The sequence below is a fragment of the Microchirus variegatus genome (assembly GCF_963457635.1).
Source record: "Microchirus variegatus genome assembly, chromosome: 13".
Taxonomy (NCBI): domain Eukaryota; kingdom Metazoa; phylum Chordata; class Actinopteri; order Pleuronectiformes; family Soleidae; genus Microchirus; species Microchirus variegatus.
In genome coordinates, this window is record NC_139814.1 from 15,703,967 (window position 1) to 15,716,445 (window position 12,479).

The following is a 12,479-nucleotide window of genomic DNA, read 5'->3' on the forward strand; positions in this document are numbered from 1 at the left end:
TTATTATTACAAACAAAAGCACAGTGACTGACTTGGCGGTGTTGGCTCCTTGTTTGATGAGAGCTGTGATGATGAGCTCATGGCCGTAGCGGGCAGCGATGTGGAGGGCAGAGTTTCTGCTCTTGTCCTCACAGTCAATCTCAGCTCCTACATACACATAAATAGACATGTATATGTGCGTCATTCTATTAAAACTACACAGGGAAAATCCATTTGAATTCAGGCACTCACCATTTTGAATGAGGGCCTGACAGCAGGAGAACCTTCCATGGGTAGCTGCCATGTGGAGGGGAGTCTTACCATCCTTACTCTAGACAGATGAAGCAAGAGACAACAACAACAGACAAAAAATAGACAGAAAATAGTTACTATCATCTGGAAGAAAAGAAAAATACATACGAATATACAAGTATTGCGGGGAAATTTTGGGCTGCCGACTCAAATGTGAGTCCAACACTGATGTCAAACAGCTAAAATGAACAGAACTTGTCTCAAAAACATTGTTGACCACACACACACACACACACACACACACACACCCACACCCCCCCCCCCCACACACACACACACAGAGCAGCTTGCAGCCACAGGGAGCCATCACATCCCCCTTCATCTTCCATATGGCCTTGCATCTTGAGGCTCTGAGGACTTGATATCAGTTTCCATCACTGTGACCGAAGTGTTACATACACAGTAATTTCAAATCTGTGCAACACACACACACTGGTATCTGTACTGTCCTGTTTTTATTACACTTAATTGTCTTCTTTAAATAAAAAAAATAAAAAAGTACATCATTGTTATCAATATAACTGTGAGATTCAGTGTTTGTGTGAAAGTGTATCTGCGTATGGACGCACCCGCATGTTGATGTGAGCGCCGTGGGCTAACAGCAGCTCCTGACACAGCGCCCCCTGGCGAGAGGAGGAGGCAAAATGGAGAGCAGAAAAGCCCCTCTCATTCACCTGAGTCAAAATGCAAATATAAGACAATTAAACACAGACAGCGACCACAAACATACCATGGGTTCCTGCAACCCACACTCTTATGACCCGCACGTATAACTGCAGCCCATGCAAGTTTAAAACACAGTTACTCTCACATACCTGGTTGACATTGGTCCCCGTCTCGATGAGCTCACTGACCACCACGTCCTGTCCATTATAACAGGCCAAATGCAGCGGGGTGTTGCCATAAGCATTCACCTCATTTACCTATGCAAATAGAGAGCTGGTGTTTATTGGTGGTTTTCACAGGATCATGGTGCAGGTTCACTGGTTTATTGCACTTTATTAATATGATTATATTATATTACTGAACGATCTTGCCATTTACGATAGCTTGTATACTTACAAGTAAATACTTAACAAGTCACAATGGTCATGGCACAGGATAGACATAATAAGAACATGCTAGTGCATATGTACTAACATGGACACCCAGGCTCAGCAAGTAGTGCACGGTGCTGCCCATGCCACTGGAGGCAGCTGTGTGAAGAGGAGTATAAGCCTTCTTGTCCTTACAGTCCACCTCAGCCCCGCTGGCGACCAATAACTTCACCACTTCAAGGTGACCTAAAACCAAGGACAGAGCATGAGGAGAGTTACATTCAATCCAGTGCTTTGTCAGTTTCTTGAATCAGCTACTAGAAACTGCCACCTTACCCATGTAGGCTGCCCAGTGGATGGCCCTCCTGTCCTTCTTATCAAACGCGTTAATGTTGGCTCCTCTAGACAGTAGCAGCTTCACCATCTGACAAACAAACATGGGGCACGTCAAGCATGGGCTGATGCGTCTTTGTTTGCACGAGTGTGTCAGGAAAAGAAGGCCAACCTCCACGTGTCCGCTGAACGCAGCATGATGCAAAGCAGTGCGTCCCGCGCGGTCAGAGACGTTGACGTTGCTAAGCAGAGGAACCAAAGCCTCTGCGCAGCGTACTGCCTTGTTGCTCGCTGCGACGTGAAGCGGCGTCTGCCAGTTCTTGTCGCGAGCGTTGACATCTGCACTGTGCTTCAACAACACTGACACTGCATCCTGGATGGACAGGGAGCATGGGTCATGAGGTGTGCAGACTCTTTTTGTTTGTACACAGTCTAATGAAGCAAGGGCTTAAATGAGGACACTAGAAAATAAACAAGACACAAGCGCTAAAACACAAGTTCCAAGGGCTTTGTTGATAAAGGTATGCTGACCAGGCCCAGGCAGAATTAGTAAAGGCTCATCTAACACCAAAATAATGGCTGTGTCAATTTACCTTTGACTGTATTCATCTATAAAATACATAATATATAATATATTACGGCTCTATATTACAGTTCCAATTATTTTCTATGTGTGTGTGTGTGTAATATTACCTCACTACAAGAAGCAACAGCTCGGTGAAGAGGAGTCAGCCACTTGTTATCTTTGGCATTAACTCTGGCTCCTTGGATAAGAGAAGGAAAGTGTGTGTGTGTGTGTGTGTGTGTGTGTGTGTGTGTGTGTGTGTGTGTGTGTGTGTGTGTGTGTGTGTGTGTGTGTGTGTGTGTGTGTGTGTGTGTGTGTGTGTGTGACAGAGAGAGAGAGACAGAGAGAAGTTAACAACAGTGGCCGATACAACAAACATGTTCAAAAATGACACTTGAAAGAGACCGGGAATAAAAGCCAAAACCAAATTATGAAGATGTTAAAAGGAGGTTTTTACATGACGTCTGGGCAGTGAGTTTTATCAACCAGCAGAGTTTAGGAGATTAGACACTCCCAAGAGCCAATTTGGAAAAGCTCTAGGGGTTAAAATAGCTCTGACGCTGCACCTGTTGCTGACTCTTCAAATTATTGAGAAACACCAAACACACACGCGCACATGCAATCACAGACCAGCACACTCTGGTCGTATGCTGCGAGTCATTATACAGTATTTGTTTTGTGTGTATGAAGATGTTTCTTGAAACGATGCAGTGTTTATTGGAAACTTTTTTTTTTAAGTTGCATGAATTTTAGCAACTATTAAAGATACTCTCTTAAATAAAAAATAAATAAAAAAAGAAAATGCATTGTAAACACAACTTTATAACAAAAGAATACAAAATGATGACAGCCAGCATTGTAGTATGTTTCATTGCAATCTGCAATGTTTACCAGACAGGATGAGCAGCTCAATGATCTCTGCGTCTCCCAGGTACGCTGCAGCATGCAGAGGTGTCCTCTTCTCATTATCCTAACAGGAGAACCAAAGAAAACACTAATTACACCATAACATCTTTTCCTTTTCTTTTTTACCTCATTCATCACACACACACCAAACAAAATCCATAAACCCCACACTATATAGGAGACCACAAGAAACACGAGACTTGTGCCACGAGTGGAAAATGTCCATCAACTGGTCACTTGCATTCTTCCATTTGCTCCATCACTCCACTGCACCCCCCCCCCCCCCACCACCTCTCTGTCTACTCCAACTCAGTAGAGAGCAATTGGCAGAATGGGGCTATAAACAAATGTCATGTGACCACAGAAGGTGCTGAGTCCAGGGAGACTCGGTATGATAATGACCTCAGCATTATTAGACCCAAACACAAAGATGGAAGCACAGAGAGAGAAACACAGAGGAGACGAAGAACAGAAAGTGAAAGTGATGGGAGAAAAATGGCAGAGAGCTATCAGGTGAAGGTCGTTGGACAGTGGAGAATGTTATGAAGGGTTCATGTGTCCTGCCCTGGTTGACAGCTTTACAAAATGGGAAAGGGAAAAAAAGCAGCCAGAAGGCACTCTCAGTCGATCGATCAATAGCCACCCAGATCAATTTCAGCATGCAGGCTGACTGCTGCAATCAGAGTCAAATTTATATGCATAGAGGAAACCCGGGGGAAACCACGATAACAGTGTGACTAACCTGAATGTTGACATCTTCCTTCTTAAATATGAGGGAGCGAACTTCATCCGGGTCCACTTTGAAGATGGCTCTTAACAATGACGGCTACAGAGTAAAGGAAAAAAAGAGAGAGAGAAGTGCTGATGAAAGCAACTACGTCCTTCATTCAACTTGCAAGGCAGTCATTTTCTATGCTAAAAACTGACAGTTAAGAGATTTCAAATGGGAGAGTGTATAATCCCACGCTGGGAGAAAGCCAAAGGTCATAAAATGGCTCTATATCACACATTTGTTTACAACAGTATCAGCTGCGCCAGCGAGCTCAAAAACACACATACTGTACACACCATTACGTAAATGTCTGAGTCCATCTGCGAGGGTTAAAGCTGTGCTCTGTTGCGAGGCCACTTGATAAGAATGTAAACAGTGATGTGAAAGACAGGTGCAGTGTGGGAAGAAAAATGCTAATTTACTATTCCGCCACTACTTGTTGGAACCAGCTAACCAAGTTACACAGTGCACTAGGAATTGACTGAGAAGAGATGAGAAATGTCTTCAAAAGGAAGATGCAAAAGCATCCTGGACACAAATCTTACAACATCACTCCCCCTGGATTATATTGTGTATATCAGTATATGTGTGTATACATACTGTAGCTGGCATATACATGGATACATGGTGCTGCCTGATACTGAGTGGGATTTGTGCAAACTGTTGCTCAGCAGACATCATAAACCTTCTGTGGTATTGCTGGGCTACAGAACGGCATGAGCCCATACAAAATGAAAGGCTAAGGGAAGGAACACTATATTAAGCTCACAATTCATTTCTGAATACCGCTCTTTTCAAAAATATACTTTGCCAATAAACAATGAAGAAACATGCGTGTTGACAATATCATTGCTCAATCTAAACCTTTCCATTTTTAGCAGGTAGACCGCTCGCTTGGTAGCTTTTTTTCTTATTGTTTATATTGGCAAATGATTTTTTTTAAATACTAACAAACCAGAGGAGGAGGGAGGGAATGGTGCCTGAAATAAGGAACTCTATGTTGAAAAATATAGATCAGTGTTTAGTAAACCTGGAAATTATGCTGTTCTCGAATGTCTTGTTTTGTCCACAAACCAAAATGACTCAGTTTGAATGATTTCAAATGATTGCCCTTGTGTTTTTCAAAATACAGAGTGTGCCCTCTGATATACTGTGACAATACTGTGTCTGTCACTCATGTTTTTGTGCACATTTACACCCTTGTTTCCCAGCAGTGGCTGTCACACTAAGTGAGATTTGAGTTATGCCATTCAGTAAAATATAAACACCACCATGAGAACCTGCTCGGTACTCTCAAGCTGCGTCCCCATACCTCTCTCATTTCATCCCAACTAAAAATAAGTGGGGCCATGAGGCATTTTGTTATCCATCTCTTGCCTACTACTCTGACGAACATCAAAACCATGTCAAAGATCAAGAAGGCAAATATGGACCAACAACACAGACTCTATCATCAGCGCCGACGCATCTTCATCGGCTTTGCATCAATATGCAAACTTCAAAGAGCATAGACTGAAGAGTTATTATTACCATGTTTCAATGTACACTTGCCCCATATAGAGCCAACAGTGAAGACTACAAAGGCCTAGGCTTTGCTGATAATCTATTCAAACCTGCAGTCATCTCATATGGCTGAGCTATGTTAGTGATGTTATTGGTGCTATATTTAGCACTAGACAGCATGTGCCGGCATGGCTTTGTCTTTAAATGCAATAGGACATGTGACAATGTACTTCAGGACAGGTTTTAACTTGAGAATATGAGAGTGCTAGTGTGGTTAAAAATCACAAGTGAATGCTGATATTTAGACAACAACCAGATCTAAACCTCGAGAACACATCCAGTGAAATCACGATTGAATCAAGTCAGATTGATTCAATGGATGAGCAAAAAGAAGAGCCCATCTCACCTTGTCCTCTTGCGCAGCAGCCCTTCGAGAGGCATGATGGGACCTGCGCTCTGGAGACGATTTGGGCCGAGGAGGTGGCGGTGAAGATGAGGGCTCATCCTCCTCCACCTCCTCCAGCACCACAATGCACACACGGCTAGCCCGCTCAGACCGCATCAGTAATGAACACTCATACACGCACATCAACACAATCACTCTCACTCACACACACACACACTCATACAGTGTTCCCACCTACATATGTACACAATTAAGAAGCACAAGAGTCAGCAAGAAATCCCACTGAAAGTATGATTTCCTCAGGAACAAACACAGTTCATCTTCACGAAAAATCCAATGTCCTCCATCGGTCAGTGTTGCTTTGCTGCATGTCTCCTCTCCCCTCTTCCCTTTACCCCACGCTCAGACTCCCTGTGAACAGCAGCAGCAGAGACAGCAGGGAATTCCTCTGCGTAATGGTGTCAGTGAGCGGCATGCAGCAGAATGAGCTTGAGCTGCCTAGGAGCACACACAGGAAGCGACATATCCTCACTGCTGTGCTGCAGCCAGGAATACACACACACTCTCTCACACACACACATAGACCCTGCGATTAGCACAGACAGGGGTTGTAGCACTCCGTGTATGCAAGTGCATGCATTGCTAGTTTCCAATAGACTGCTGAAGCCTGTTCTTTCAAATGATGAAGTGGGGGAGGGGAGAGAGGGAGAGGAGGAGAAAGAGAGAGAGGAAGGAGGGTTAAATTATTGTAGGCAGGTACCTACTAAAGGACTACAACAACAAAAAATAAATCTGCTGTCAGCTGGTACAGAAAGTTGCTCAGATACATAATCAATTTAAAATGGAGTATTTAACGAGAGCCTTTTTCTGGCGTTACCGTCCATATATAAATACTATCGAGTCATAGTCAAAGTTCACTAAGCAGTAGTAGTATGTTACTGTTGGAATAAAAACACAAATCAAACGCTCGTTTTACAGAATGAGCTTCATAATTATTGACTGCAAAGAAAGTCTTCATGTGTTCAGCAAACATTACCATGTTGAATGTAGAATGATTCAACACATGCTGAATGTTAATTATATACTATAAGCTCTAGTACTCTCTGGTAATGTACTGTAATGTAATGTAATGAAGTTTAGGAGAAAATTGAATCACAAAAAATACTAACTATTCAATTATTTATACTAAGAATGTAACTCTCAATTTCTTTCTAATTTCACTTAAAATACACACAATGGACCTTTATTACATGATGTGAAACAAATGGGCTCTGAAGGTTTCCTCATTTTCTGCCAAGCCTGAGATACAACGAACCTCATGCGAGAAACCGAACAATGTTTGGTTGTTTTTAGAATTGCTAAATACGATTTTAGTGGTCTACATATGTATAAATCCGGTGCTAAAATAGAGGTGCCCTTTCCTTCCAAATAAAAGAGAATAAAAGAAAATGGATACCAGGACAGGATGTGTGTGTGTGTGTGTGTGTGCGTGTGTGTTCTCATATACCCTTTGGTGTATCAGTGGCATAGCTTCAAAAGTCCCCATCTCCTCATTATAAAACTGGAACACAGGCTTTGCCAGTAAATGTGAGGGTAGCAAACAAGACCACTTTGTCCGTGCATGTCTGTGTACGTCTCAGTGTCTCCTTCATATTCAACACAGATTCTAAAAAAGAACAATCTTGCCAAGCCACACAGCCCCATTAACTCAGAGAGAGGGAGGGAGTGAGGACAAATGAGAGAGAGAGAGGGAGAAAGGGAGAAATTCATTTGGATGGAGGGTTTCCACAGTCCTAAACTTTGAATTTAATGGACTTACCATTTATAAACTTCATGTGAAGCACAGCTATACTATTTCTGTCACTGCAGCAGATGACATTGCAGGTTTGCAGGCACAAATAAAGAATGATGTTTGGGATGCAAAGTATAGAAACAAACAATCTGCATTTGCACTTGCAAGCATTAGGGGTTTCTGAGCAGCGTAGCCCAAAGATGTTTACAAAGTAGCTTTGTTACTATTTGCAAAACAGAAATTACACTTTGGGTAACTTCTTCTACAAAACTCAAAACAAAGCAAAGGTAAAAAAAAATAAGGCAGGCAATTGTTAAATGCCAACAAACTGGTGGTCGCACAAAATTAGAACCCCAGGGGGAGCACTGAGGGTGAAACTGATCTGGGCGACATCTAGGGGATGCAGGCACAATATTGTTAGTTCGTTGTCACCTTAACTCAAGCATGTCCAGTTGCCCACAGCTAACTCCTTAAGATGACCGTCACCTGGATGACTTGTCGCAACACATGTTAGAATGGAATGATTTTGACGACTACGGGAATGTGAGTGGACGTGTAGGAAACTTGCAAATTATAGTAATCACCTATGCCAGAACTGAAGAAGTCTCTAGGCTGAGACATCTGCAACTTAATTCAAGCAAGTCCAGTTGCCTTCAGCTGAATTCTAAAGACGACAATGACTTGGATGACAGAACCTTCGCAGACAACACAGCAGCTTCACTTCACGATAGAGAGAGAACAAACATGACTGTGAGTCTGGCATGTGTGAGCAGAAATATGCAAGCTAGCTGTCCTCTGCTTTGACCCTGCGACAGGATGCAATGTGTGTAATGTAATCCCAGTCCAGACACACAAAGGCCAGCACGTGTTGTGGACCCATGCGTGTGCTGGGATGGTGCCAATGATGATGCTGACACTGAGATTTTACAGCTTTTCAAGATCAAGAGATGGTGATCTATGGTAAAGCTTTTTCCTGTCATGACACAGCATGTATGGTATGCAAAGGCCGATTGCCAATATAACATTATCCATTAACCGCTCTTGTTGTTTGAGAACCTGAGGATGAGTCATGAAGTAACATCAGCATCAGAACAGACATTAAATGATCAAAAGGTGACAAAGAAACTTCACCTTCATGATGACACTTTGATAGATAGTGCTGATTTGCACAATAATTTAATATATATCTGTTATATATTGTTGTCAAATTATTTAGCTATTGTAGGACATTCATTCTGACGTTTAAATTACATTCGAAATCAACTCTGGTGATCTCTGATGACTAAGACATACATCCTGGCCATTCAAAATCTGTTTACCAGTGAAGTCATGATGATTCATGTGTATGGATTTAAGCCCGACAGAAAAGAAATGGGAACCTATAGGAATTGCTGTGTGTGCATACTGTACACAAATAACTTATGCAGAAACAGAGGCACGTTGTTATATAATGCATAGAGGCTCAATAGAAAGTATCCATTAACAGCATACTGCTGATGTATGCACCCTGGTCACATCTAAAAAGCCCTGGGCAAGTAAACACATGCTACAACACTCTCTCTTGTATGCCTGACCTTGTGTTTTCATTGTGTGTGATCTGTTAATGGCCATCTCCACCTCCCTCCTCAGGCAGGACCAGAGTCTGGTTAGGACACAACTCTAATATCTTCCTAAAGAGTTCCCTCTAGAGGACAAACACAGGCCTCATGACAAAAGTGAAACACTCGATCCGTCGTCCCGTCATACTGTGTGACTATTTTTGTCCCCCTGTCCGTTTCTCTTTCAGTAAGCACAACGCAGAACAATGAAGAATAGAAAGGGGGATCTTATCACACACACACTCTTCCGTTTTTCATTACATGTCTGCGACTGTCCGGAAGACTGGACAGTCTGGACAGTCTGGACAGGCTACGGAACGGCACAACCACTGACCCACTGTAAAGCAAGTTTTATCAAACCACCATTTTCTCAGTGTAATCATGTATTCAATAAACATAATAACATAACATTTGCTCGTCATATTTACTCATAGTTGTATAACTAACAAAATGTAATTAACCTTATCACTTTTTTTAGTTATTGATAGGTCATTTGGAATTCAAATGAATGAAAGATATATAACCGATATATAACCGAAGTTACTCAACATCAAACTCTCTTTAAACTGCATGTTTGAATAATCATAAAAGACAAAAGTTACTCCTTAGTTTTGGAAGAATAGAAAAATATCTTTATTGGCTCAAAAATGTACATAGATAATAATCCATTTGGACAGAGGTATTTCATTAATTGCCTTTATACACAGAAACTTGCCTTTGTGTGATTAGCCACACTTAGCAAAAAAGGGTATGAAATCCACTAGGAATGACTAGATATCCAGTTTGATGTGACCAATATTAATAACAAAACATTAAGTATCAACACAATCAGTCTGAAAAACAACTTAGCGGTTGATAACATAGTTGTGCGGATGAGTTTACATACAATTCAATAACATAATGCTACAACAGTGATGCACAACATACATGTGCAGCCCTCACTCACTCTGTGCCCGTACAGCCTGTGCTAAGTGATGCATTCACTGTATGTGATAAAGATTTAAATATCTAATTAGATGTTACCGTTTTCTTATTGCAACATCCGAGCCAGTGATTTTGACCAGACCAATGTCGGATCGGATTCGCTCATGCCTGAAATCTACTCCTGAGTCACTGAGATAACCACCGCAGTGTCTTTCATGGTCAGTAACGTTCCCTTGAGGTGATTTGAGCCTGTGCATCGTGTCCGATTCACACACTCGGCTTAAGACATGGGAGCCAGTACCACCTGCTATTTTAGTCTGACAGACTTTCTTATTTATCCACAGCAACAGGTGACGGTGCACAGCTGCCCCACACGGAGCGTGGGGCAGCTGTCAAAAATAGACAGCTGACAAAAGGAGGTTCCCGGGGCAGAAAATCACCAGGCTAGACTTGGGTAAAGGGCAAATATGGAATCAAATTAATAATAATAGTTTAATCCAACTCCACAGCAATAACCCATTTGTGTGTAAGACATCCTACACTCACCAGCCACTTCTCTCTTGCACATAGCGCAGCTTCATCCAATAAAAATTGAGAGATAATTCTTCATAATTATATGCACACAAAAATCCCTTACCAGATTGGAGCAATTGCTTCTGCCTCACACTTCAAACATGTATATCTACACTGTTCGAAGACCTGCAATCACAGCAGGCTCTGTGCTCTTCTTTGTTGTGTCAGTGTACTCTGTGAGTGTTTTGCTTTTGACGCTTTGTTTGTGTTGCTTTAACTGAGCCAGGCCCATTCAACAATAAGAGTTTAACTATAACAGCAGCAATTTAACAAGTTAAGTTCCAATGAAAAAGTCACTTCAAATCACATTTCTTCCTCCTCCTTCTGGTGCTGGGTTTGAACGTCAGCAGCTGTCTTTATGCCAAATTGCACCGACTTGCTGACATGTTATGACAGATTGGATGTTTGAGTTGACAAGCAGTTGAACGGGTGTACCTAATAAAGTGGCTGGTGAGTGTACGTGTGCGCGTGTATTTTACCCGTTTTTAACTACATATGCGGTGTTAGCCACCCTGTTTTTACCCTCGTAGCTACCATCATCCAGCTGTGCTCACTACTCCATCACCACCAGGGACAGAAACAAACACATGAAAGAAGAAACAAAGAAGAAGAAAGACACGCAGTGAAACAACAAAAACATTGATCTGACGTGAACTGGTCACTTAAGCGGGTCAATTAAAGTAAGGCAACGGATGACGTGACGGTTTTTGACGTTACGTTAAGGGGTTACAGCTAGCTAGTTAGCTAACATGTCAACTGTCAGTGCACTTAACCGACCCGCAACGTTAGCCTAGCCACAAGACCATTATTTATTAAAAATGTGTCGTCACGCAAGTCGTTAAAGTGACCAAGTAAACTTTTTTTTGTTTACACTGCGTGTTGGTGAAGTTGAGCTATCACCAATGTGGCCACTCAAACCAGTCATTGTGTCGACTAGTTAACATGCAAACTAGCAACACAGCATTAGGGGCACCACACGGACTCAACTCGGCGGTAAGTGTTAGCTGGAAGGAGAATATGAGGTTACCTGGTCTTGTATCTTCAACACAGCCATGTTGCCTGTGGAAAGACCGAAGGAGGCACCAACTAACTCGACCGGGAGTTACAGTAACGGGGGGGGGGAGAAGGGAGCAGGGAGGGGTGAATGAGGACGGACTCTCCGGAGTCAAACGGTGCTGCTTCCCTCCTCCTCTTCTCCCCTTCCTTCCTGCCGTGGACTAACTCATCACATCACGGGACAGACGTGACACAACGGGAAAGTTGTTATGTTGACAAGTCTGGGCATGTTTTACAAATATCTTTTATCACTTTATTTATGGTCAAGGTGGGGGGAAAAAATTGGATCAATTATTTTTTTTCATATCCACAAATCACTATTTAAAAAAGACAGTCCTTCGAGGACAATCGCTTTTTCCATTCATGTACATGCGGTTTGACAAATGCACACCGACTAGTCATAATTCCAGTTTGAGATGTCCACAATGTAATTATGTGACACATCCAGAGGAATTTAGTATTTTGAACTGGAATTATGAAGTAGTCAGATGAAGTGGTGTCTCTAAATATGAACAGGTAAGACACATACAATTAGGTCCAAAGACAAAGACACGCATTTTGTCATTTTGCCTCTGCAATGAAGATGTGTTTAAAGTGTGGACTTGAGCAAAAGAATCCTATTAACCGTCCATTTTCAGGGGAAAAGCCTACAATAATGGGACAAACTCACATCACGTCTTTGTCCAAATATATATGGATCTAACTGTAAATCTCCATGGCAAC

At 42.2% G+C, this 12,479-nt stretch overlaps 1 protein-coding gene across 1 annotated transcript in view; it reads right to left on the reverse strand.

Moving 5' to 3' along the window:
• The window catches only part of ankrd28a (ankyrin repeat domain 28a), a 37,224-nt gene extending 33,272 nt beyond the window's left edge, over positions 1–3,952 (reverse strand). Inside the window, exons 1-10 of the mRNA XM_083900102.1 lie at positions 3,875–3,952; positions 3,118–3,196; positions 2,355–2,425; positions 1,834–2,034; positions 1,665–1,752; positions 1,432–1,574; positions 1,107–1,214; positions 861–965; positions 232–310; positions 33–147 (exon numbers count right to left, since the gene is read on the reverse strand). Coding sequence (XP_083756228.1) covers positions 33–147; positions 232–310; positions 861–965; positions 1,107–1,214; positions 1,432–1,574; positions 1,665–1,752 — 638 coding nt within the window. The 5' untranslated portion in view covers positions 1,834–2,034; positions 2,355–2,425; positions 3,118–3,196; positions 3,875–3,952. The remainder of the gene's footprint in view (positions 1–32; positions 148–231; positions 311–860; positions 966–1,106; positions 1,215–1,431; positions 1,575–1,664; positions 1,753–1,833; positions 2,035–2,354; positions 2,426–3,117; positions 3,197–3,874) is intronic.
• Positions 3,953–12,479: the final 8,527 nt, after the last annotated feature.